This window comes from Convolutriloba macropyga, chromosome 10 (assembly GCF_964194025.1).
Source record: "Convolutriloba macropyga chromosome 10, txConMacr16.3, whole genome shotgun sequence".
Lineage (NCBI taxonomy): Eukaryota > Metazoa > Xenacoelomorpha > Acoela > Convolutidae > Convolutriloba > Convolutriloba macropyga.
The window spans coordinates 2,437,242-2,465,223 of record NC_134477.1 but is presented as its reverse complement, the minus strand read 5'-3'; the positions used below and the strand labels follow the sequence as shown (position 1 = coordinate 2,465,223).

Here is a 27,982-nt window from a genome sequence, read left to right as displayed (position 1 = left end):
AATATTAACACATAATTTTTTCATCAGAAAAGGTAATATAGACGTGTAGTTTTGTACCTCAAGATCTTGAAAACAACGATGAAATAGTTGAGGAGTGGATTTTGTGTTGAGAAAGATGATAGGGCTGAAAAAGGAATGAAGAAAATCATATGAGACAAGCGTTAACTATTTAATGAAATGAGTAATTTGAATTTCGATTCTGTCTGTGATAATAATTTAATAAACGGAACCTAGCTTTAATAATTGGACTCATTAAAATTTTGAAAAAAAATGCGCTAGGGTTTTAATAATTTTTAACTTCTACTCAAAAGAGAGAGAGCTAGAGATAGCCGAGTACTGGTCATTCTTGGTTTTCAAAAATGCTCCCTTGAAATGATCTACCATCATCAGCTTTTTTGTATTTTTTTCATGTTGACACCAGCTGAAACTCCCAGCATGACCGTTAATCAAGCCAAAGGCGATTGCTATTTGTTATCAAGTTTATTCTAGCGTTAATTGACACAAACAATTGTAAGCCCAAAGAAAAAAAGACACGTGGCGTTACTTTGATTTCTTAACTTGCGCAATTCGTAGCTGTATATGTCTGTGAAATCCTTTAGTTCTTCCATCCTTGAAGTCCTCCATCAAAATACTCCTTTAGTTCTTTAATTTTTCTGTAGCTGGAATTTTTTAAAACAAGTAGCAGCTAATTGCGTCCTTTATACGCACTTAAACTACTGAGAAAAAAGAGTCCTTTCACAAAATTCAGATTAAACAATTGAGATATTTTTGTAGTTTTGAATGCACACCTCAGTTCTTTTCTGCTTATTTCAGTTTAGCTTTACATAACCACTTTTGCATAAAATTGAGAACTATCCTAGTATGGTAATCTTTTTTCCCGCAAACGAGCAAAAACGGTATTGGGACAATAAAACCAAAAACACGTTTAAGTTAATATTTTTTTTAATTTAAGAAAAGCAAAGCTATACTACTTGAAAAAAAACTGGCGTAATTAATTCGCAAAATCAGATTTGGGCTGATTAAAGCGATTATCAGTCCTGTCCACGAAAGCCCCAAAGTGTGTTTTGCGGCTTAGGCAATTGTTACGTGACTCTGCTTGAAGTCACTGAGAACTTCTGGCGTTTATCGAGAACCGCGAATAAGGTTCCAGATAATAAGTCAGAGTTTTAAAGTGACTTCTGCAGAGTCACTTAACCATGCTTAAAACACAAAACTCGCACGTTTTATAACGTCGAATGTCAACGGAAGTCAACTTCTGGCTAAGTAGGAACTTCTGGCATTTTAACTTCTGGCACTGCAGACTTTCGGTAGTTTAAAATGCGCACGGGAGTGTTTTAATGTAATTTCATTTGAGGCGCGCATTATCGCGTTTTTGGCTAAGCATCTATTTTTAGGCTTAGAAGTCTAAATTTCGACTCCTACCCGCTTTTAAAGTTACAGATACAGAAATTTTAAAATCTTTTTACGCTTGAAGTATTTTCTTTGTTGATGCTTATGGGAGCAGACTGCTTCAAAAAGACAGGTTAATAGATTTTAATAACTTGTTTCCTGCTAAACTTCGTTCACTCTTCCTTTTGTTTGATATGAATAGTCGGATCTTTTCCACTCCCCCCCCACGAACGCAAATGCACCTCCACACCCCCTCCCCTCGCCTCTCCTTACCTTAAATATACCCCCTATGTTGGAGCTGAGCTTAAGGAATAACAAGCTTGCATAGGCGGGGAAAATAGAAACAAAACACTTTCTGATGACTTAGTCATTTAATAGTTATAGTTATAGTACTAGTTCTAGTTACAGTTTGTCACGTGAGAAAAAAGAGAAATAGGGGAAATAACAAAAAGCAACGCACAGAACTCAACGTAGTAGCCGCAGAAAACGGCTGAAAGTATAACTCAGCAAAATATTGCAAAACAAATTGTCTTGAGCAGTAAATAACGTGTTACTGTGTCTTGAACTAGAAATATTCCTGAGCAGTAAATTGCTACTGTGTCTTGTATTCCAAATATTATTCTTGAGCAGTAAATTCTGTTACTGTGTCTTGCATCAACGAATTATTGGAGCTGAAATTCAACTGTTACAACCCCAACTTCTGGTATTCTCAACTTGTGAGTACAAAAAGCAAAAGCCAACTTAAGTTTAAATTTAAATATTTTTGCACAAACAGATCTTAGACATATATCTTTGTCTTTGATTTGTTTTTTCTATCGGATTGAACTGGTATACATAAGGAGATCCCGTATTGTGTGATCTGTAGCAATCCAGTTCAAATTGATAGTTGAGAAAACTAAGATTAGCCAATAGTTACGAACTAAAATAGTTAATGCAACGGTAAGTACAGCAGAGCGGATATACAGTTACAAAAGCGAACTGCATAAACGAAGTATCCGGACAGATTTTGTAACCACTCAGAACGAACTGGGCGGTGTAAAACTTTCTTTGTGAAACACAAGGAGAGCAGCCGTTACATTTGGTCCGCCGACCCGGACAGTGGAATAAACTGCTGTCCAACCCCACAGTCGAAGTGACGAAGTCATCGACGATCGAGAACAAAACCCAACGAACATTTCAACAACGCAAAGCCAATTAGGCAAAGCAAATAGGAACGTTGAAAAGCAAACTCAATTAAAGCAAACAAACAAAGGAGCTATAGTGATTCAAGCTGCAGTCCCGAAGTACACAAGAAGTGACTCCGTCACAGAGTCAAAGCGTTTTGGATCGACAGATCAACAATTTGCGAAACAAGTGGATTGAGAAACAGGAAGAAGGTTTTGAGCTCATTGATAATCGAGATCGACCAAGCAAGCTCAAGACTCTTTATCAGCAGATACTGCAATTGGACGACAGCATTCAAAAATTCGTGAATAAGAAAGCTGAGACTCTCCGAGACCCAGATATTTCTTTAAAACGCAAACTTGAGAGAGAAAAATACTTTCAATATTTGAACTCAGAGTGGTTACCTTATATCCACGGAGAGACAAACATGTCAAGCCAGCAAAGCCAGTCAACTCTTCATGCCAATGAAGAGCAACCGCCTGCGAATAATGTGCAACAGTTAGAACAAAACGTTGGAATTCCAGAGTTTAACCAAAACCATGGTAACACAAGCAATGCAACGACGAATACGGTTACACGGACAATCAACCAGGATACAGAAAACGCTTCGGAAGCATCTTCAGTGAAACGTCGGGTTGAGGAACGAATGAAGGAATTCGAAATTGAATTTGAAAGAAAGTTGCAAATCGAACGAGCACAATTTGATCGAAAGAGGTTGGATCTAGAAATGCAAATGAAAGAACTAGAGCTGCAACATCAGCTTCGGGAAAAAGAGCGAGACCTAGAGCGCCAATTGCAAAAAACAGCATTGGAGAAAGATGACTTCCGTTCTCAATCAACTAAGGCGCGTGACAAGTCACCTTTCAATTGGACCCCAAAAGGGAGAGATGTCTCGGAGTGGGCGAATTCGATGAACGACACGCGAACGCCAATTCGACCAAGAGCTCGCTTTGACGTCAGCCCTGAACGGAATAAGCAGAGGCATTACCCATGGTACCCAAACTCTCGCGAACGCTCAGTAAGTGCTGAAGAGCGGGATATATCGCCGATAGCTGGAAGGCACTTTAACACTGGACATTCAAGCAGTAGTTTACCAAAATTGAGGTTGAACAATTTTGACGGAAACCCACTGGAGTGGCCTGAGTGGTCTAGCATGTTCATAGCAACAGTAGATAAACGCACGATTCCCGAATCAGAAAAAATGAGCCATTTGAAGACTCTGCTAACAGGCAAAGCAAAATCTGCAATCTCGGGAATGGGCTATTCTGGACAGTTTTATAGTGCTGCCTGGAACATTTTAGAAAGAAAATTTGGAAGACCGCATGTAATTATAGATGCGCAGCTCGAGAGCCTACGAAAAGCTAATCAAGTGAAACCTCATGATTCAACCAGCCTGATTAATTTTTCTGTTATTGTATCTAACTTCGTGAACGTGCTTAAAGAGTACAAACATATTGGTGATTTGCAATCAAGTTCGACATTGTACAAGGCAGTTGATAAGCTACCTCAAATTCTTAAAGAAAAATGGTGGTTCTACGTCGATGACAAAGACGAGGACTGGCCTGACCTTATTATGTTTGAAAAATGGCTATCACGAATGGCATTCGTGCATGAAGGGTTTTCATCGTTTAAAGGGGAACAGAAAGAAGACCGACACAACACAAATAGAGAAAAACGATTCTCGAAGACATCGAACTTCAGTGCAAGTTCAAACCTGCAAGAAACCAAGCAAATGCAAAACAACAACTGCCCACTAGCGGATGGCACTCATAAAATATGGAACTGTCCAATATTTAAGAATATGACTGTCACCGATCGCTATGCAGCAGTGAGAAAAGAACGTTTATGTTATGGATGTCTGGGGAAAGGGCATGCAATCAAAGATTGTAAAGTCCACCCGTGCGGTATAAATGGATGTACCAAAAGGCACAACAGACTGCTACACTCAGAAAACCAAATGGACGAGGGTAGTCACGCAGTTAACGTAAGCGCAGCAACAATCAACCAGAGTAACCAAGTTACTAGTTTTCTTCAAATAGTTCCTGTATCGGTTCAGAGTGGTAGTAACAGGTTGACTACCTACGCTTTCCTCGATAGTGGGTCAACAGTATCATTCATCGACCAAAGTGTCAAGAATCAACTACAAGCCAAAGGCACGGACGTTACCTTAAACATAGCTGGCATACATGGGACGCAAGATTTGAGGACAGAGAAGGTTCATATCACAATAAAGGGACTACATTCAAAGGTGCATTCAATTGAAGCGTTTGCACACCCATCAATCTCGTTGGGAAACACAACATATGACTACAAGGAACTGAAGAACAAATTCAGACACCTGAATGTTCTCACTAACAGAACATTCAACCTGATGGAAGTAGGCATCATTCTTGGACAAGATGCCTACGAAATTCAACGTCCATTGGACTATAAGATTGGAACACGAAGTGAGCCTTTTGCCGTCTTAACAGAATTAGGATGGGTAGTCAGTGGTCCCATGACAGGCAAGAAAAGTCAAAATGTTTGTCATTTTGCCTTCACAGAAGATGTGAAAGTGGCAGAAAATATCCAATCATGGTGGGACATAGAAACTTATGCTTCCAAAATAAATGTTGTGAGTCAATCAAAGAAAGAGCAACAAGCTCAGAAGTTTCTAGAGAGCACTACAAAGTTTACAGGCGAGCGGTACGAAGTGGGCATGCTCTGGAATGAACCAGAACCCAGTCTTCCAAACAACTACGGCTCAGCCCTTGGTCAGCTCTACTCACTGGAACGAAGGTTCCAACGAGACCCAAATTTAAAAGAATTGTATCAACAGTCAATTGATACAGATGTTGAAAAGGGATTTGTGAAGATCCGTGGTAAATCGGAAGTCAAAGGCACTTTCGGAAGAGAATGGTATTTGCCACACCATCCAGTACTAAACCCCAACAAACCGGGTAAAGTTCGCCGTGTTTGCAACGCTGCAGCAAAATACAAGGACGTATGCCTAAATGACAAGCTGTTAGCCGGACCCGATCTACTACACGGATTGATCGGAACAATATTCAGATTTCGAGAAGGACCAATTGCCCTAACCGCAGATATTGAATCAATGTTTCTGCAAGTGCAAGTTCCTGAACGGGATAAAAGCTGCTTGAGATTCCTGTGGCGACCAACAATGAACGAACCTGTGCAAATTTACGAGTATCAGCGTCATGTTTTCGGAGCAAAGAGTTCACCAACATGTGCCAACTACGCTCTGAAGCGAGTAGCGATTGATAACGAGGACGAGTTCTCTATTGCAGCAAAAGCAATCCAAAACAACTTCTACATGGACGATTTCATCAAGTCAGTCGAAACACCTGAAGAAGCAATCAAAGTTTTCAAACAACTGCAACCTCTTCTCTCAAAACATGGATTTGAACTGAAGAAGTGGATCACCAACAGCGACTTGGTAACCAACGCAATCCCAGAGGACTTAAGATCAATCAGCAAAACAAAGCAGGTTGAAGTAGAACCCAGCCAGGAAGGGTCATCAGTGCTTGGGCTTCAGTGGACGATTACCGATGATAGTCTACAGCTTTGTAGAGGTACGAGCAAAGAAGTTGAGGCCCCAATCACCCAAAGGAAGATCTTATCTCTAGTTTCTTCAGTGTTTGATCCTCTTGGACTGTTTGCACCATTCAGTGTTCATATGAGACGACTCCTGAAGAACATCTGGAGCAAAAATGGACAACATTGGGACAACTCAGTAGGACCTAACGAAGAAGAAGAGTTTCTGAAGTGGAAGGCGCAGCTTCCAGAAGTAGCAGAAACCAGCATTGATAGAAGATACTTCAGCACAGCCAAGGACAAATGGGAACTTCATGTGTTTGCTGACGCATCTGAAAACACAATGTGCGCTGTGGCATACCTACGTTCAAAGCCCAAAGAATACTCAGCAGACTTAGCATTTGTAATCGGGAAGTGCCGAGTCGCACCGATGCGACACCTTTCCATACCACGCTTGGAACTACAAGCAGCAGTGATGGCAGTGAGACTTAAAGAACAGATAGTGAAGGAACACGAATCGAAGATTCAGAGTTGCAACTTTTGGTCAGACTCCACTACTGTTCTGCAATGGATTCATAGCTCCCACCGTAAGCAACAGGTGTTTGTTGCAAACAGAGTGGCTGAGATTTTAGACACAACTAATGTTTCACAGTGGAATCATGTGAGTGGCGTTAACAATCCAGCTGACATCGGGACACGAGCGATCAATGTTGACGAACTTAAGAGAAGTGAATGGCTCACTGGGCCGGCCTGGTTGAAGCAACGAGAGAACGAATGGCCTGAACAGTTGAATTTAACATTTGCTTCAGACGAACAAAACGACGAAATGGTCTTCTCAGCAAAGGTTGAAGAGAAGAAGCCGATTGTTCAGTGGGAACGATTTAGCAATTTCAATCGACTAGTAAATACAATGGCATACATACAGCGTGTATTCAAAAAACACAAACCGGCAACAAAAACACTAAGTGTTGAAGAAAGAGAGGATGCACAAGCAAGCATCTTCAGACTACTGCAGCAAGAACAGTTTACTGAAGAGATGAAATCTCTCAAGGCTGAAAGGGAAATTCCAAAAAACAGCAAAATCCTCCAGTTTTCACCATTCATAGACCAGCAAGGACTTATTCGTGCTCAAGGCAGAATAGGTAAAAGTCAATTGAGCTTCGAAACGAAGCATCCAATACTGTCACATTGGAAGCACCATGTAGTTAAATTATTCTTGCAAAATGAACATAAGAGTAATCATCACGAAGGTACTGAACATGTCAGAAACATAGTTCAGCAGAAATTCTGGATCCTAGGCATAAGAAATGCTTTGAGATCGATCGAAAACAAATGCATTAGATGCCGAAAATGAAGAGCCCAAACAAAGGCTCCAGTAATGGCAGATCTACCTGAAGAACGATTAGTCGCATCAACAGTATTTTCGAATGTGGGCGTAGACTATTTCGGACAATTCACAGTAAAGATTGGTCGAAGAAACGAAAAGCGTTGGTGCTGTCTATTCACATGCCTTACTGTACGAGCGGTACATATAGAGATTGTACCAAGACTAGACACTGATAGTTGTCTGAACGCAATTATGAGGTTCATTGCACGAAGAGGTAAACCGGTCAAAATGGTTAGCGATAACGGGACAAACTTCGTTGGAGCTGAAAAAGAACTGGCAGAGTATATAGCAGCATGGAACAAGGTGCGAATTGAAGAACATCTGATTCAACAAGGTATCAGATGGAAGTTCAACCCACCTGCATCACCACACTTTGGAGGAGTGTGGGAAAGACTGGTTAGGAGTTGCAAGAAGGCAATGTACGCAGTGCTGGGCAACCGATCAGTCACGGAGGATGTTCTGTCAACCACGATGTGTCTTGTTGAACAGACGGTGAATGCTAGACCGCTGACACAAGTCAGTTCTGATGCTACCAATTTAGAAGCTATTACTCCAAACCTTTTCCTACTTGGCAACAAGAACCTTTGTTTACCGTATCTATCAGGTGCAGAGCAATTTGTTGATCATAGAAAGCTCTTCCGACAAGCACAAGCTTACGCAGACCTCATCTGGGACAGATTTCGTAAAGAGTACTTGCCAACGTTGAACAGTCGTAAGAAATGGCAGACCACAACGGACAGAAGCCTTCAGCAGGGTGATCTTGTGTGGTTAGTGGAAGACAGTGACAAACGTGGATATTACAATCTGGGTCGAATAACCGAAACATTTGAAGGTTCCGATGGAGTGATTCGATCAGCGAAAATCCGAACAAAAGATGGATACTACAAGAGGCCCGTAGTGAAGCTCGCTCCAGTACTTCCAACTGACAATGATGTTTTCACGAAGGAAAACAGGGCCGGCGATGTTGGAGCTGAGCTTAAGGAATAACAAGCTTGCATAGGCGGGGAAAATAGAAACAAAACACTTTCTGATGACTTAGTCATTTAATAGTTATAGTTATAGTACTAGTTCTAGTTACAGTTTGTCACGTGAGAAAAAAGAGAAATAGGGGAAATAACAAAAAGCAACGCACAGAACTCAACGTAGTAGCCGCAGAAAACGGCTGAAAGTATAACTCAGCAAAATATTGCAAAACAAATTGCCTTGAGCAGTAAATAACGTGTTACTGTGTCTTGAACTAGAAATATTCCTGAGCAGTAAATTGCTACTGTGTCTTGTATTCCAAATATTATTCTTGAGCAGTAAATTCTGTTACTGTGTCTTGCATCAACGAATTATTGGAGCTGAAATTCAACTGTTACAACCCCAACTTCTGGTATTCTCAACTTGTGAGTACAAAAAGCAAAAGCCAACTTAAGTTTAAATTTAAATATTTTTGCACAAACAGATCTTAGACATATATCTTTGTCTTTGATTTGTTTTTTCTATCGGATTGAACTGGTATACATAAAGAGATCCCGTATTGTGTGATCTGTAGCAATCCAGTTCAAATTGATAGTTGAAAAAACTAAGATTAGCCAATAGTTACGAACTAAAATAGTTAATGCAACGGTAAGTACAGCAGAGCGGATATACAGTTACAAAAGCGAACTGCATAAACGAAGTATCCGGACAGATTTTGTAACCACTCAGAACGAACTGGGCGGTGTAAAACTTTCTTTGTGAAACACAAGGAGAGCAGCCGTTACACCCTACAAAGCTACAGAACACGTGTCATTACATAGTACATGGTCATATAAAAAATATATGGTATATGCTTTTGAGGGGTTACAAATAAATTGCATCCAATGGGGGGGGGGGGGTGAAATTGGAAAGGGTTGAAATAGTATCCAATTTCCTAACAGCAGGAAACCATTTTCGATTACCCATGTACGGGTATTGGTATTCATAGCATGATTATGGGTTCTTTGATAACGGAAATAAGATTATATAACTGGGATATCCTAATGTATATTCGGTCCACACTGCTTACATTGGCACGGATCTCGTCCTTTTTCGTGCCCCCCCCCAACCCCAGCTTAGTGTGTGCATAATACGTGTACCCCTCACGTGCTAAATTTTTACATAATTATCTACTATGTAATGGCACGTGCTCTGTAATGGGGGGGGGGGGGGGGTCACGAACGGAAAAGATCTATTTTTTTTTCATTTTTATCATTTTTCAAACGTTTCAAAATGTGTTATAGTTCTTTCTAATTAGCACTAAGCTATGTAAGACTTTGTGTGTATAGTACTTCCAGCATTATACAGGAAAATTTCCTTAACTAAGAAAACACTAAAGGTCTTTTTCGCGTTGTATTTTACATTTAAAACAAGAGAGAGACTAAAATTATTGCGCATTTGGAAAGTATAGACCAAAACTAAAAACTGAAGGAAATAGAAAATTGTTTTGAAAAGTATTCCGATTGCTTCAATTTTCTAGTTTTCTGTGCTTTTGAGGACATCACTAGTTCTAAAATGCGCGCTAGTTTTAGTCTTTTAACTTAAACGTAAAATAGAACGCGAAAGACATTTAATGTTTTCTTTTAAAGAGAGAAAAATGGATAAAAACGAAAGCTTAAATGTCAAAGAGGCAATAGAGTTCGGTTTTTTACTTTTGAAACGGCATTTTTTGTTTACAATTTGCTTTTAATGAAGCAGCAACGAAACAATTACAAAATTTTGAAATAGAACAAGTTCGATGTGAATTTCCTTTTATGGTAAGAAACCAAAGCATGAATAAATAAATTTTCAGTTTTAGAAAAATTACGTTTTATTTTTTTTCTAGCCTGTAATTTCAGAAAACATCAAATCGAAAAATGCAAAATGGAGAACAATTAATTATTGATTTGTTTATTCTGATTCGCCATTTCAAAAGGTCACCTGAAATGCTTTTTGGGCGGAGTTTAAAGTCAATTTAAAAGTGAACTTAAATATCAAACAAAGTCTATGAGAGTTTGGGAATACCCCCCCCCCCGACCTATTCAGAATTTAAAGGGAAAAACAAAAAACAAAAGAGCCTTTGCATTGCACTTTAAGTCTTTAGAGGTTTTTTTGTTATATAAGCATAATTTAGTATAAAAACAGAAAAACATTACTAAACAGAAAAACTAAAAATTCACAAGAAGAAATTGATTTTTTCTTACGACCTCTTTTTTCTTCTTAACTTCAAGTTAAAGCAAACAAAAATTAGTTTGAACAAGAAGGGTGAAGTTTAAATCAATAACAGCTGCTTCAAAACAATGCTTTTGAGGCAAAATGACAGCAAGTGCCTAATTGTTTTCCAAGGAAGTCCGTTAAAAGGTCACAGAAGAAAGACTAAATAAGGATATCTTGGGCCGAAAAATGAACGAATAAATGTTTACGACTGAAAAATGAACATATAAATATTGACGATAGAAAAATGATAGAACCTGAACTTTTTGATCAAGCGCAAATTGATTCTTCAAATTTTATTAAAAGCAAGAATGATGGAATTAAATGAGCAATCAGAAATGACGTCGTTCAAGCCACTCTGTTATCCCTCAAAAATTACATAACTTGATGTCCAACTTTCGATGAGCAATAGGGAAGACTTGTGTCCATCGAAAAAAAGGAACAATGTTTTATTTTCTGAATGTTTCCAGTATTTTTAGGGCAACAAAACTGTCAACAAAATTATAGACCAGGGAATATACGTAAAATGAGAATTTTTGTGTTCCTTTTCCACAAATTTAACGAAGAAATTCAAAAATTTAGGCGCTATTTTTCGAACATTTTAACTATCCTTATCTGTATATAAATTTCTTCAATGTGCTTTTTTGGCAGTAGCATTAATTACAGTCACATTGTTTGATTAAAAACTGTATTAGGAAAGCTGATTTTTTCTGTTAGCGAGCAAACTTTGCTCTCAGGCAAGAAATAGTGTATAATTTTACTGACATATTTGAAAAGCAGAAAATGTTTTTTTTTGTTTTTCCAAGTAAATTTGTTATATAAATTGTTTTTTCAATTTTTAGTAAAACATTTTTTTAAGTGAAAATTTCAGTTCTGAAAAATTTGGCAGCCGCAAAGACATTTTTTTGTTTTAATTAAGTAAGAGCAGAATTTTAGCCTTATATTAATCAGTCTGAGTTCTCTTCACACTTTTTGTTAAGTGTAATTTCAGTTAATTAATTTAGCCAAACTCTCACTCTATTATGGGCTATTGAAACATTGACACCAAATTAATGTTATACATTAATTTTCTTTCTGCTAAAACCAAAACTATGCTGGGATTGATTAAAAAAAGATGTTTCAACAGAAGAGCTACAACCATTTTGCATTTTTCCAGATATTTTGCTGCACATTAAAAAATTAAAAGCCCGAAAAAGACCAGATTGTCTTTTATACTTTATTTCAGACTCTGACCGCATTTGAGCTATTAAATCTCAATTCACAAGCTGTTTTTGCTTCACAATTCCCTGTTTTTAAGCTTTTAGACTTGTGTATTAAAACTTGCCCAGTTACTCTCTATTGTTCCTGAACCTTCATTTTGAAATTTTGTTAATTTGGACTTTTTCCGTTACAGCCTCCCGCCTGCTTTAAAAGCCAGTTATACTGTTGACTGTTTTAGTTTTGCTTGTGCCCAAAACTGTAAAAATTCATGACACCAAAAGATTGGTTTGGTGGTTAATGTAATTGATGTGAGTGTTGAGTTTCCTTACCAAATTATTGTTGGCTCTGCTACGTCTACAGCCAAGTATACACTGAACAAGAAGAGCTTTTCGTCATGCTATTTCAAATTTATCTAATGTACAATTTTCATTAGGTTGCTCTCTCTCGACCTTCTAACAGTATAAAACTAAACAAAGGCTCACACCATCCAAATCAGTTAAGCCAGTCTATCTGTCAGTGTCAACTTCTTGGAAGTGTTCTCTTTCGAGCGTTTGAATAACTTCCGTCATCATTGGCGTTCTTGCCAGAAAAAATTAAAAACTTCAAAACTGCCTAAAAAATCGTTCACTCAACAGGTGTAAACTAAGAAATTATCTACAAAAATTCTCTAACTGAGATCCAATTGCTTCACTCAAGCCTTCTCATTCTCTTTCTCTCTCCCTTGGTATGTTATTATCTATTTACAACTCAACTCTCTGCTGCGTTTCTTCGCAAAACTATGATAAACAAAGGCATGGGTATGCATTGCAAAGTGGCGTGATTTTTTTTTCAGAGAACCGTCCTATCGGGTAAAACATAGCAACTGGATAAATTATCTCAAATATTTCAAACTTTATCTGAATCCAGATCACACAATGAATGGTCTTAACGATCACAGTGCTTTTCAACTTTCTGCAAATCTCTACTACTTCTCACACCTTCAATTAACAATTCTTTTTCACGACACAACTAGGCAAAATAAATCAAAGGTCTAATTTTACGGGGAAAATGTTCCTACTAAGTTTAAGATCCACTGTGCGTTTTCTAGTGGTCTCATAGTTTAATGAGTTGACAAAACAGGGGAAAAACAACAATAGTAATTGTGCAGATGAAAAAGTCTTAAAAATTATGAGTTTATTTCATTCATTTCTTAATTGGTACCGGATTTCTCCACAATTCTGTTTTCAAGACATTCTTTCTATATATTTCGACCGAGTCTTAACACAAGTTCTAAGTCACCAGTGTCCACTTTACCGATCTGAAAGATATAAATTTGTGTCTCATTTTTTGAACTAAATTTTTTAGAGCAATTCGAGCTGCACAATTTCAAACTCTATATCTTTTTTCACACCCAAATCTCAAAATTACATTTTCATCAGCCTTGATTTTCATTAGCATAGATTTCAACCAATACGACAATATGGTATTTCACTGTACTCGATTTTCTTGAAAAAAAAGAAAAAATTGAAAGCGCCTAAAATATAATTGACTAAACATGATCATTTTTGCGTATGATTATGCGTATGATCGTTTTTGCGTATTATTAATGGTTGGGAACAAAAATCATTGCATTAAACAAATGGGAGCAACGAAGGATGACTACCATCTCAATGCTTCTATTTTTTCGTACTTCTTAAAAAGTTTTTTTTAGTGAAATAAGAACAACCTCCTAACGGCGTTTTCAGATGATATATTGAGCATTTCAATGGAAAACTAAAAAGACAATTGTAAAATTTCTTTTGAGTGATTTCCATGAGAAACTAAAAGGAAAATCATTTTTTAAAAAACGCTAATAAGTCTTAAACAATAAATTCAAACCTTTCTCCTCTTCGTCAACAACAACAAAAAAAAATTAATTAAGCACAGTCTCTCTTTTCCCTTTACCAAGATTTTGCCCTTTTATGATCGCTGTTCGTAATTACATGGTGTCAATCTGAAGAATTTTTAAGGAATTAGGGCCTCAAAAAATTAGAAGTGGACAATATAATTTTCTCTAAAGAACATAGTGTTGTGTCATCCTCGTTTTTAACGTTTCGAAAAGCACTTTATTTAAATTCTGTGAAATTATAAAAGACAAAACCATGCTATGATGCTCTTTTAGGCGCTCAGAGTATTCGATCCTTTTTTGAATAATCAGATACTACCGATCTTGTCTTTATTTACGACATGCAAGAAACAAAAACAATTTGCAGCATGTAATCACTTTTTATATCGTTTTCCGGGTTTTTCAACCCCAAAATTTTCCGTTTAATGGTTGACTTAAATTCTGTTAATTTGTTTCTCTATGCTTAATGATTTTGATATCTAGTCTCCACACACCTTTTTTCCTTTTGGAAACTACAATAATGACCCACAAGTGTATTTATGTTGATATGAGTAATTTTGTTCTAGTTTTTGAGTTTTTTTAAAAAACAAATTAATTCTTATATTATTGATGGAATTCTAGTTCTCATTGCTAAATTGCCTACAATTGTTTTTAGAGAATAATCAGTAAAATTTTCATAGCGGGAGATTCTTTTAAAAACTCTATTTTAGTGTTTGAGGGGCCCTCCGAACGAAAAGTGCTTTCAGTTTTTCTAAATCTTTCACTCTTCCGTTCTGCTATTACATTCAATCCTTTTTCGGCAAATTCCTTTTTCTAGGTCTTCGTGTGCAACTCGTTAGTTTTACTAAGCAAGTTTTCCTTTTGTCAACATAGCTTATATGCACTAGATTTTCTCAAGTTACACAGCTCAAGTCTGTATACAATTTATTTAATTAAGACAAACAATTTTTCCATCCGCATGCAAGATTACCAGGCTAAATAAATACTTTCTATCAAAGTTGTAAAAACAAAAGACCGTGACCTCAGAGTTTTAAAGTTCTCTTATGAATCGTTTTTTTTTCCCACATGGAACACTTGCTGTTACATTATGCGGCAATACACCGCGCTTGGGGTGCAAATAATATGAATTCACTGCGCGGGGGGAGGGAGGGGGGAGGGAGGGGGGAGGGAGGGAGGTGCAGGCTCACTATTACTTTTTATGAAAAATTTTGGAAAATTGGCTTCGCTGACATTGAGTTAGCAAAGATGAGAAATTTTGAAAAGCAAAAACACGCAAGTCACCTTTAAGCGCTTAATTTACAATGCTTGTTTCTGATGCATTTGAAAAACATTAAATGCTGTTCATACTATTTATAGCATTTTGCTTACTAATCTCGTAATTACAAACCTACACAATTTCTCAAAACAGAACAGTGGGAAAAATTTAAATACTCGGTGAGTGACGCTGAGTGCTGGGGAAAAAATACAGCACTTGTAGATTCGCCTACAGATTTCAATAATTTCACTAATGACGTTAATTGTGAAATTTCAATTAAACGCTTTTAGATTTTTTTTTCGGTTTGTGCACGCACACAAGCTAAAAAGACGATACAAAACACTTAGACCAATTTATTTTCGGACTACAGGACAAATGAATTTTTAAAAACAAATAAAATTTCTCGCCCACAAGAAAGAAAGCGATATTTCAAAAAGCGATTGAACCTCAATTATTTGCTAATCCGTCTTATTTGGATTATTTAAAGTAAAAAATAGGGCACATCAAGCTCATAAATCAACTCAGTTGTTGCTTTTGAAAATAAATTTTTCCAAGGCTGAGTTCAAAAATCGCTGAGACAAAAGATGATATTCTTCGTTAATCAACCAAACATCTCCAATTTTTCACTCCTCACTTTTATCAATTTATTACAGAGTTTGGTCTTTTGTCTATTTCCTCTAAACTGTTCAAGCGCATTAAAGCAAATCAATTTTCAAATTTTTTGTTACAAAGACTACCTTTCGACCCCTCATGCCCCCCCCAACCCGCCCGAAAAAATCTGGAGGAGATATTGACAATCTCAAGTTAGTTTTCATTACGTCAATCATTTTTTCGATTTCTTTCAGAGTTAAGGTTTTGAAAGATGTAGCACACAGCAAAATCGAGCTAAAGAACGCCAAAAAATGTACATTCTGAAACAGCAGGCTACTTTTTAAGGTTTTCAACAAATTGTCAGCATCTTTTTCAGGATTACCCACCATATTGTGAGATATTACAGCAAATTTTGTAGCAGTCTTTGATAATTGATATTCAATACACGGCAAAAAAGAGACCTGAGTCAATTTTGTTCTATGTATATACATGGGACTTACATAAACCTTGCGGAATTAGGTTACATTCAAACGCTAGGCTATATTGAAGAAAATTAGTAACCGAATTCCGCAAAATTAGGACATTTAAGAATTATGGAATCTAGGCTACAAAGATCGCTCCCTGAATTCCGTTTTTGAACGTGACGCCGTTCCTTGTTATGGAACTAAATTTGAAACAAAATCTTTTACCCAAAAAACTGCTTGCCTTAAAATTTTGAAATTAGTTAGACCTTTCTCAATATTTTAACCCAAATTTAATTGCCAGTGTTAGCGGTATTAAAATCTAATGTCAATTAAGTGCAACTTTAGTGTATAATTAGTTACAAAAACGTGACATTTAGTGACACAAATTTCAAATTTTAATAATTCAGATTTTGGTAACCAAATTGTGGAATTAGGTTACAGCATTTGGTAATCGGATTCACTTTTTTAAAGAAACACAATTCCACAAAATTAGAAAAATGCTTCAACCTGAAAGATTCTCAACGGCAATCATCCAAAATGCGACAGTTGTGCATCAAGGTGTTATTTTTGCAAGACTCCAGCAAAATCTTGTTGCTCTAATTCTGTAAGATAAGCGTCCACCTCTTTCAAAAACCTGCAGAATGGAAATTGATTCATATTGTTTACATGGGTCTCTTCAGTTTTATGTCGACGTGTGCCTAAAAATGAAGGCCGTTCCGAACTTTTTAAGATCTACCTTACAAGATCTTGTAAAGCTCAATAAGTGTCCAGATCTTGCATTTTGCAAAAATAGTTTCAATTTCACGAGTTTAAAAGAGTCTTGCCAGATAGATGGATGAGCAAAAATTATGGAATTGCAACTTCAAATTTTTGCAGTCCTTTTTGGAATGTTACTTCGCAAGATTAATCAAAAATTTGGACGGTTGTCTTTTAAAATTGGTGCAATACTTGCTCTTACCTTTTTCTTCAAGATTTTGCAAAACTCTTGCCTGTGCTTCAGAATTGCCGAATTCAAGATTGCTACTTTGCAAGTTTACCATAAAAGTATGAATGATAACCTTATGCTTTCTCAAGCTTGTGCAAGAAAACAATCGAATTTGGAGTTAGACTCTAGCAACTTAGAAGCGAAATCATGCAAAATGTTGCGTAATCTCACAATTTAAAATGTTTATTTGCTAAAAAGACAAAAATAAATAATTATTTAAAACAAACGTTTTCGCTATAACTAGCATCATCAGGTTAGGAAGTTTTTTCAACTTAAAGTTGGAGTATTTACAACTAAAATTATTTAAACTTATCATGTGAGATTGTCATATTTCATATGTAAAAATTTTGAAATTTAAACAACGAAATTTTGCTCTCAATTTGTTTCAGTTTTGCTATTTTTTTCCTGTTTTCTATTTCTTTTACTATTTTATTTCATCTCTTTGAATGGTACTTTTAAAATCTCGCAATCGACTCGAATTTGGTTCCATAGACATGTAAATTTCGAAAAAAGCCACATGTGTGCATGTAGACTAATATTTGAGTGTTAGCTCTCTGCTCCTGTATTTATCCCGCGTGTTAAGTGCCGGTTTTCGCTGCGCAATATAAATGGCTTCCAGTTTCATTAGTTTTTGCGAGTCGTTGCACTGATCAATGACACGTCACTAAAAAGCTCGAGAAGAGCCACATTAGCCACCAGTAGTGATAAATGCTTTAAAATTAAGACCTTGAGATAAATTTTGACCAAATAGATGTACACATCTCTTGCTTCAAATTTATTCTTCAGAATTTTGTATTGGTGTATTGCTCTGTCGAGGTCACAATATTGTGCCTAGAGGTCATCCTGACATTTTAAATAAAGAAAATATTTGAAGCCAAATTTCGTTTAGGTACTAGACATGCGTTCAAATAACTTTGTTTCAGATGCTAAGTTGTGTTAAAATATTCAACCATCTCTGATGAATTGAAGTCTTGATTTCTATGGAGACAGATAAATTTCTAATTTTTTACAAGAATAGAAAACCTAATTTTTTTTGCAACCGTTATGCAATTAAGATTAAATTTTCCAAATCTGTTAAATGAGCAAAAAAACTCGATAGATTGTCCTGAAACTGATTATTCAATGCTGAAATAAAATTCAACAAAACATTATACGGTTCATCAAAAATAAAAAGGACAAAATTTATTTAACTGAGAGGAACATTTGATGATTATTAACAAGATTGCTTTTATTGAACTAACTCGGAGCTATCCAAAAAAAATACTCTATCGAATCCTGCATCTTTTATCACGCATTTCCGAATTTGAAAGGAAAAACTCGCCGGTAACTCTTTTTGTTAATTTAAGCAATTGAGACGCCCTCTCGTGTTCTCTCCCGCCTTCCCTCAATCTTTTCCCGTCCTGGATTTGAATTCAAGTTCACTTTTCAAATTCACAAATCCATTTTGCTCCAACCATTTTCCGATTCCCAATTACACTAAGTGACTGTTTTCCATCAATAAGGGAAACAAGCTCAGATTTATTCACATGCCCCTACAAAATTGAGGAGACAAACAAACAAACAATAAACTGGCCACTTTGCTTACGTAATCAAACGAGATGAAGTGTTTGAATTTCATTCAGTCTTTGTCAGGCTGTATTGATATCAAAAATCGATTTCAAAGGGCAGATAGATTATTCAAAAGAAAATGGAATTTCCTTTTCATGTCTCCTATTTTTATCTTAGCTAGACACCATTTCTCTTATCAGATTGTTGAGAGGATATTTCTTAAAAGCATTTTTAACATAAAACATATCGTCTATATTAAATTCACAAACTTGAGTGCAATTGAGCAAGGTGAAATAATACACGTATAACATTTGATTAAAAAATATTGTTTGTTTATAAAATTGGACCGCTGTATACTAAAAAGGAGTGTAATTTTAAAACCCCCCTCTTTTGTAGGGGAAAAACACCTGCGTTTTAAACGAAAAGCTTGAATAAAAAGCATTTTGCAATTTAAAACACGTTAGAATGTTCGTTCGTTTGATTTGAGTGTTGAAGCTTTTATGTATGTTCACTTAATTTATAAATGACCACACTAGACTATCAATGAAATAGTGACCGTTTGGTTTTTTCGGTTCTCTCTGTTAAGATAAAATATAGAGACATAATTTTAGACAAAAAATAACAGGAGAAATGCATGAACAGTACGAACGAGTTCCAGTGAACTGAGAACCAGAAGCATTTAAATACTTTTTATTAGAAGGTTAATTTTAGCAGATCGAACCTGAGGTTTCTAAATAAAGGATAAAAATACCTGCCTAATTCTGAAAAAATTCAGCATTTAACATTAACGACGCAGTTATTTTAATTATTATACATCAGATTTTAAATTATGCGTATTTTATAAGATAGTGTGAGATAATAAATGAACTATTTTTGAATACGAGGCAGAAAAAATCAAATGCGAATATAAACTAAAATAGGTATATTTCAAAAAAAAAATGTGACTGTATTATGCGCTCCAAGGTTAACGTTTAGAGCGTTTGGAAAACTTTTTTTATTGATAGGAAATTTAAAGGTTTCCACTCTTTGGGGATTTGTGCAGACTAGAAATTAAGGAAAATTGACACTCGTCTTAAATTGGCGCTGCCACATACCATTAAATTCATGGACTAGAAATTAGAAATAGACATCGCAGTATTGTATAGAGAACATTGATAATGTCTAATATGTTGGAGGTTTGCTGAAAAAAAACTATCTTAAGAAAAAAGTGTTAAAATGCGGTTGAAAATCATTTAAAGTATTGCAAATGTGTTTAAATCTCATACGCAACATCTTTTGAATATTCCATATATCCATATTTCTGGCGAAAAAATATTCCCAGAAGATCCGGTCAAGTTGTAAGATATGTCGTAAGGAGTTTATGTTTCAAACTCTCTAGCTGATTTTTTTGCAGTTTTCTTGTATACTTATATCAAAATTATTCAGTACTTCTGCAAGATAAACGACCATTATTACACTAAGAAAATATTGAAGCATAACAATTTTTTTAGTCCTTTTTGTAATGGTTAAATAGTATGAAATGCAACATTTTTTGACGAATGGTTTACTAATTTCCCAAAATAAGCTTAGTTGGATTCGTCAGTCACTTTAAATTCTCGGACAATTTCGTTCCAAGTTTAAATTCTCGGACAATTTGCTAAAATGTTAGCATTTGAAAATTTGGTAGCGTTTTTTCATCCTTCGAGGACTTCTGCAGACTAAAATTAATGAAAATTGACACTCACTTAATTTGGAGCTGCCACAAGCAATTAAGCAATTAACTTTATGGAATAGAGAAAAAATACAATTAGATACACAAGGGAAGAAATAAATTACATCCATTATGCGAAGGGTTTGCCTAGAGCCCCAACATAATAAGAGTTAAAAATAGGTAACAAATTTTTCAAACATGCTCTGAGATGCTTTATAAAACAAGAATCCATGTGAAACAAGCATACGTTGCTTTTTTCTGGATACATTAAAGAAAATCTAGCAATTTTGAAAGTTTTCTCAAAATGAGTTTCTAGTACTGAGTAAAAAGCGCGCAAATCGAAACATTATTGCTCGCCAAGTTCTTAATGTATAACTTTTCAGTAAAGCAATTTTGTCATCATAGTAGAAATTTAAAACTTTTTAGTGTTATGAAAGCAATTTAAATTGGCATGTCACTGAAATTTTAACTGATTGCTGCTTAGACCAAGAAGAACGCTGAAAAAAATTGAGCTACAAAATCATTTGGTCCACAAAGTATTGCAAATTTGACATTTTAATTCAGAGATATAAAAACAGAGTGAGAAGTAATAACAGTGAAAATTTCAAAAGTTTTTTTTTGAAATTTTAAGCGATGCACTTTTTGAGCATGACTTACGATCTTAAAAAGTATTAAAAAAACACACGTCAAAACCAGCAAATACCCACCAAGTGCATAGAAGCTAACAATTTTGGACCAAAATTGCAGATTTTTAAGGTTTTTTTCAAATTGCAAAGAAGTTTTGTATGAATGTCTTAGATTTAGCTCAACGCAAATGGATACAGTTTTGGACTGATGATATACAATTGGATATAACGTTTGACTGCGGATTTTCTATGGCATTAGGGTTCGGTAATATAAGTTAATGTGTTTGTTGAATGAGCTATTTTGGATCTAATCTATTTCGACAACAGTTAATGTGTTTAACGAGCTATTTTGGATCCATTCCTTTTTGACACCCCCCCCAGGTTAGCGCGCCTACATCTTGTACGCCCAACTCCGGCGCACATGCTAGCTAGCTTTCACAAAGTAACGTGATATGTTAAATTATATAAAATGTATATGAAATTGGGGGCATAAAAACAATGATGGGGAGGGGGGATATTAGCAATGATTTGGGCAAAAAACAATGATGGGGGCATTAAAAACAATGACGAGAGGGCGAAACAGATTAGATCCATTCAGTATGACAAACGTTGCTCACGAGTATAATTTTTTATCAAAAATATTTAGATTGTAGGTTAGGAGTAGATCCTGGTGCTAATGGTGTGTGGATATAATTTTTTCAAGGTTCTTGCAAAACAATTGATAACTTTTAGGATTCTTGAAAGAAAGTTACATGTTATGAATCTAAATCTAGACTTTTAATTAAAACATACCATCTCAGTTAACAGAAAGAACAGTTTACCGTTCCCGTATGTTAATTACCTTTTCAAAAATGCAGATCTACAAAACTTTATTCTATTATGGGTGAAAATAAGGCCATAACTATCTTTAGGTCATAAATTTTTTATTGAAATTTTAAGCGATGCACTTTTTGAGCATGACAATGACTAACGATCTTAAAAAGTAGTAAAAAAAACCCACGTCGAAACCAGCAAATACCACCAAGTGCATAGAAGCTAACAAATTTGGACCAAAATTGCAGATTTTTATGGTTTTTTTCAAATTGCAATAGAGTTTTGTATGAATGTCTCAGTTTTAGCTCAACGAAAACGGATACAGTTTTGGACTGATGATATACAAATGGAATACAACGTTTGACTGCGAATTTTCTATGGCTCTAGGGTTCGGTAACATAAATTAATGTGTTGAATGAGCTATTTTGGATCTAATGTATTTCGACAACAGTTAATGTGTTTAACGAGCTATTTTGGATCCATTCTTTTTTTGACACCCCCCCCCCCCCAGGTTAGCGTGCTTACATCTTGTACGCCCAACTCCGGCGCACATGCTAGCTAGCTTTCACAAAGTAACGTGGTATGTTAAATTACATAAATTGTATATGTATTTGGGGGCATAAAAACAATGATGGGGAGGGGGATCTTAGCAATGATTTGGGCAAAAAAACAATGATGGGGGCATTAAAAACAATGATGAGAGGGCGAAACAGATTAGATCCATTAAGTATGACAAACGTTGTTCACGAGTAAAATCTTTTATCAAAAATATTTAGATTGTAGGTTAAGAGTAGATCCTGGTGCTAATGGTGGGTGGATTTAATTCTTTCAAGGTTCTTGCAAAACAATTGATAACTTATAAAATTCTTGAAAGAATGTTACATGTTATGAATCTAAATCTATATTTTTAATTAAAACATACCATCTCAGTAAACAGAAAGAACAGTTTACCGTTCCCGTCCGTTAATTACCTTTTTAAAATTGCAGATCTACAAAACTTTATTCTATTATGGGTGAAAATAAGACCATAACCATCTTCACCTTTACATTGTACATTAGGATCGAAATATAAGGTAACCAATAAAGAAAAAAGTTTGCCCCTCTGTTTGTATGTTTGTTCCAGCTCAACTTGACGAATCAACTTAAGGACGAGATTCAAAATGTTTCATTAGCAAAAAAGGAGGTTTTATCAAGCAAACAGATGAAAAAATGTATCTATTTCAACAGCAGGAATTTAATTGCAAAATATCATTGATGTTCAGACTGTGTCGGAGGACATGACTGGCGACGGAAGAAAAACTGATGAGACTCATGGCTCATTTTTGAAACTACTTGCCTTGACCATGTCGTTGGACATGGCGCCTCAATTTGGCCTGCTATAAATTACCATTTTATTTTCTATATTTTGCTCTATTTATAATCTTTTCATATCTGTTCAATTGTAACCAACGCCCCCTCCCCTAAATATTTTTTAAAAAATCCTTGTACCACGTTTTTAATGCGATTAAACACGTTTGAGGAGTTATTTTCTGATAATTAATACTCAATTCATTGTTATATACTTTTTTTCTCACAAGAGCACATCTAGGTATTTTTTCACTCAACAGACAGTTTTTAGAGTTTTTTGTTCTGAACAGCTAATTCGAAGTATTAAAAATGTTCTCTTCATGAAAACCACAGAACTGGTATTTACACTGTTCGTAGCTGTTCCAGAAAAGGATAAATTAAAGACTGATTTTTTGTCTGGGCAGTGTAAAAAGTGACATGATCATAATATGGCCATAGTAAAAAACAGTCTGGGAAACACTACGATTCAGCGCTGATTTTTGATGTTACTATGGTCGGGGCTTCAACAATTTTTGTTTCACTTCGGAAAAAACCAGAACTGTCACATTTGAAGATAAACTCTCATTCTAATAAATGGATGAAAATAATATATAATCGCTATTTTGTCGAAAAACAGAAAGATTCCATGAAAAATGATTCTAATCATTGATTTCTTAAGTATCAAAACAAGCACACAATTATTTTTGTGTTAGAAAAGTCTGTTCGTTTAGAGGTTCTCAAGAAAGTGCCTATTTTTGTTTTATTGAATGAATCGCATCTTAGATGCGCGAAAAAATATATACTTCAAATAATCAACTGCTAACTTCTGTTGGGAGACAAAAAAAGCGAAGCTAATAGAGTTCTAACATTACAATTTTGTCATATTTTTGTTTCTCTTTGTTTTGTTCTCGGCTTTAGAACGATAGAAAAGATCAAAGTAATTATCCCGAGGTCTTTTAGTGGCAAAACAAAAACACCGCTTGCTTTGTTACAAAACGAAATTTTATAAAAGTCAGTTTTGTTTATCTTCTCATATTCGTAAACAGGGAGCAACTTGTCGTCTATTTCACAGAAAGAAAACAGTCCAGAGTTTTATGCATATGTCGGAAAATACAAAAAACGCACATTTTTTGGAAATTCAATTAGTGGAGGACACTTTGTGACCAAACAGAAATTGCATATTCTCGCAATTGTGAAGAAAAATTATCAAAAAGTTCCATTTACAAGGGTTGCATGGTCCTGTAAGACAACAGTAAAAAATTTTCAGAGAAAAGAGCTAGCGCATACCTAAGTTGGCGTAATCAAATATAAAATATGAATTGAAAATCTTCATAGGGAAGAATCTTCGTAGGGAAAGTCAATAGCCTGTTAACCTTTACTTTTGACAAAGTCAAGCGGGCGATTGACAGACCAATTAGAAAAGCAATTATTCCTCATTTTGAAGATTTATAAACGACTTTATCAGCAAACAATATCGCGTTTAAATGGGGAATTTTGTGACCTATTTTGTGCAAAAAAACTCTCTTCTGTTTTATAAGAAGCATTTTTCAGCAAGGTACAAGTGCTAGCAATCATGAACTATTACAATTATTTAGAAAATCTATATTAGTAAATTAAATATACGAAATAATTAAATTACTAAATGTAATTAGAATTCCAAAATGTATATAATAAAAAATTTATTTATTTACCAAAAAAATTACCATATTAAAATTTGCTTTTGAAAATTATTATACCCGGATTCTAAAACCCTTTAATTGATGAAAACACTTCAATTGATAATTTGAGCATCAGCAGAAGTTCAAAGCCGTTGTTTCTCCTTCCCAGGAGAAACACCATTATTTACTCATCCACCATTATTGGTGGATGAGTAAATTAAGTGAGCCTGGCTTTTTTGTAAAGAAATTGTTCGCAGATTGATATCCTTCCCAGCGGTACAAAAGTATTGCCATTAATGAGAAACTCTTGAACAGCGGAGTCGATCAGTGATGAGATTTTCAAATTTTTCGCTTTCTATGACAAATTTTGAAATGGAAAACACAGTTTAGAAGATTTGTGTCATGGAATACGACGCCATTTACAAAACTACATCATTCGGAATCGCGAATTTTTTTCATAAATCAAACGAAAAGCAATAAAACATACGTCACATGAGGATTTGATTCGTATCTCAAGGATAACTGAGGATGCGCTCACAATCTATTCGTAAAGGGTCAAATTTCAAGAAATATTTTATTTTTCTGTTTCTGGCACGATGCATCTGTGTAGAATAAAAACTTCCTTTAGGCTAACACGCTCTGTTTCGCATATTCAACTAGTACAATTCAGTTAGGTTCATTTCTTAAAGCAATTTTTCACTTCACATTTTTAGATAGGCATATAATTTGATGAATTTTTCGATTTTACTGTAACCGAGCATCGAAACGACACACGAAGTAGATATTTGAACCCTAAATCAGGACACAGTCAACCTACAATTCTGAAATCTTTTTGCCAGAAGATTTCTGCTTGTTTTCTGAAAAAAGTAAATGTTTAGTGTACTCTTTCAGAGTTATCAATCACTGGTTATAGAAGACAATTGTCGACTGATAAAAGACGAAGTAGAAGTAAATTTTTCAATTTAGAGGTGAACTTTTTATTCACATAATGCAATTTTTGCTTGTTGTTTTTTCATGTGCGTCTCTTTGGCCATCATATGATGTTAAAATTTGAAACTAATGCTTACGACTGATTGTTTGTTTTTACGCAGAAAAGTACGAAAAATTGAAAGAAAGGCAAATTAATTTCATTAGTAGTTTTTCAAATGAAACTTTCTGGTTCTATTTCTACTAAGTTTAGCTTGAAAATGTATAATAAAATAACTAGCAAAGGGGGACAAAAAAATAAACGTTGTTGGACAAATTATCACGTTTGTGCGGCAAAAAAGTTTCCAATTTTATACGCCTTCTGGTCCATAATGGTAAATCAATATTGCGTTCAGTTTTCATTGATATTTTCTTAGCTTCGAGGACTGTTGTTTTCAGTTACAATTTCTAACCTAATCTTCTCAAGTCCTCCTATTAATAATCAGTGCTCAAATATGAGGGTCACAAAAACACAAAAAAAATAATTTGCGTAGAATACATAAATGTTCAGTTCGGAAAGTTTTCTAACTCCATTTTCCCAGTATTTTCAGAAAAAGGATGAAGTATGTTAGAGTATGGTGTAATGAATGTTGAGATGGAGCTCAAAATGAGATATAATAAACTCAATATAGGAGAGTAGAGTGAAACTCTCGCAGTGTGGACAAAGTGGCTCCCTAGAGAGCACAGGGTTGCAATCAATTAAGGGATTGTGGAGTCGCTACCCAAAAAGGTCACAAATTTCACTCTCACTAGAATGGTTTAGAAATGCTAGTAATTTCTCTAATAAAATAACTAGTCTCACTTTTAAACATCAGTCTTAGTCTTATCAGTAAGCAGGACGGCCAGCATTTTTAATGCATAATTGAGGGTACGCATCTCTGATACACAATTTTCATCATTTCAAACTTTGTTTTTTGTTTGACGGGTTAGAACTTTATACGGAAACATTCATTACCTCCTTGCCTTGTTGACTACTGCAGGTTCTCGAGTATAATTTGAATGGGCACTCGGCAGAAATGGGAATGTCTTTAGGAAGCGTGTACACCTCATCCCAATCAAAAAGCGCACTTTTTATGAAAGTTACCCATTATACCCCCTCCATATGATCATAGCATCTCATTATGGAGGCCGGGGGGTGTATTTATGCTAAATAAGTGACCAACTACACAAAACACAAGATTTTGGGTGTCGTGGCAAGATATATCAACTTCCAAATTCACTAGCTAATAGTCCCACTACCACTTGTGGGCTTTAATTTGAGAGTAATTTTTATGCTTTTGATCACAATGATTTCTATATTTCATACACGGTTTTCTTGTTGGTTAAAAACAGCTACTGTTGTCTCTTTTTTCGGTGCTGGAAACCATATCCGGATCAAATTTTCATGGCTATCTGACTTTGACCTGAGCGACTGCAATCAGTTCTTTCATGAGGGTATTCAAGATGAACGTCTTTTCTGTTTTAAATTCGAATTATTGGTTAAAAATTTTAAAAGTAAGAGTTTGAAGATGCGTTGTGAAATAGAGTTAATTGAGATTTGGTCGACTTACCAAATGATTGTGAGGATCTGAAACATAAAATGAGATCAAATGGATAAGCTTCTGACTGATATAATAAATAATAAATTAATTAAAATTTATGCACCCAAATTTTGTAAGGCAATAAGACCATTAAAATTGTTGCAATTTTGATATGACCCTTTATAAGAAACCCACATCCATTTTTAAGTAGAGGTGCCAAACATTAGATCGTTATTGTCGAGATTTTACTAAGATCGCCCAATCAAAGTTCATCTATTTATTGGAAGTTTGTCAAAAACCAGCATTATCATTCAACTAATATCAAGGTTTATCAAATTTAGTTTCACCGAGTTTAACTTTGTTGTTGAATTTTAACTTTGTGCAAACCAGACAGTGCTATAAAAAATTTTCCCATGGTTTTACTCCATCTAAGCTAACATGTTTTAAACTTTAATATATAAATTTCTATTATCTGGTTGATTTTACCTAGGATAGTTATCAATATATTAATTATACAGCTGATTTTTTGTGTCAATTGATCAATATACTCTAATTAAAATGTATTTCCTGTCTCATTGTAGTCTCTCCCCCCCCCCCCCCCCCCCCCCCCTCACCCCCCTCTTAGTGGTCATAAAAGTATTACCCCATTGCCCTAAATATATCATAATGGGGGTTGTAGTTTCCGGGGGGGGGGGGGGGTATACTTTTTGGCGGAGGGGGGGGGGGGGGGGGGGTTGGGGGTGTTGCTATATCGGGAAAGAGCTAAAATTTTTAGTCAAAAATGAATTCGACTTACATGCAAAGACT

The 27,982-nt window shown here is 35.4% G+C and overlaps 1 protein-coding gene across 1 annotated transcript in view; it reads right to left on the bottom strand.

Moving 5' to 3' along the window:
* Nucleotides 1-27,982, bottom strand: part of LOC142348523 (uncharacterized) — a 44,071-nt gene that overhangs the window by 9,941 nt on the left and 6,148 nt on the right. The window contains exons 2-3 of the mRNA XM_075399897.1: nt 27,972-27,980; nt 27,206-27,222 (exon numbers count right to left, since the gene is read on the bottom strand). Coding sequence (XP_075256012.1) covers nt 27,206-27,222; nt 27,972-27,980 — 26 coding nt within the window. The remainder of the gene's footprint in view (nt 1-27,205; nt 27,223-27,971; nt 27,981-27,982) is intronic.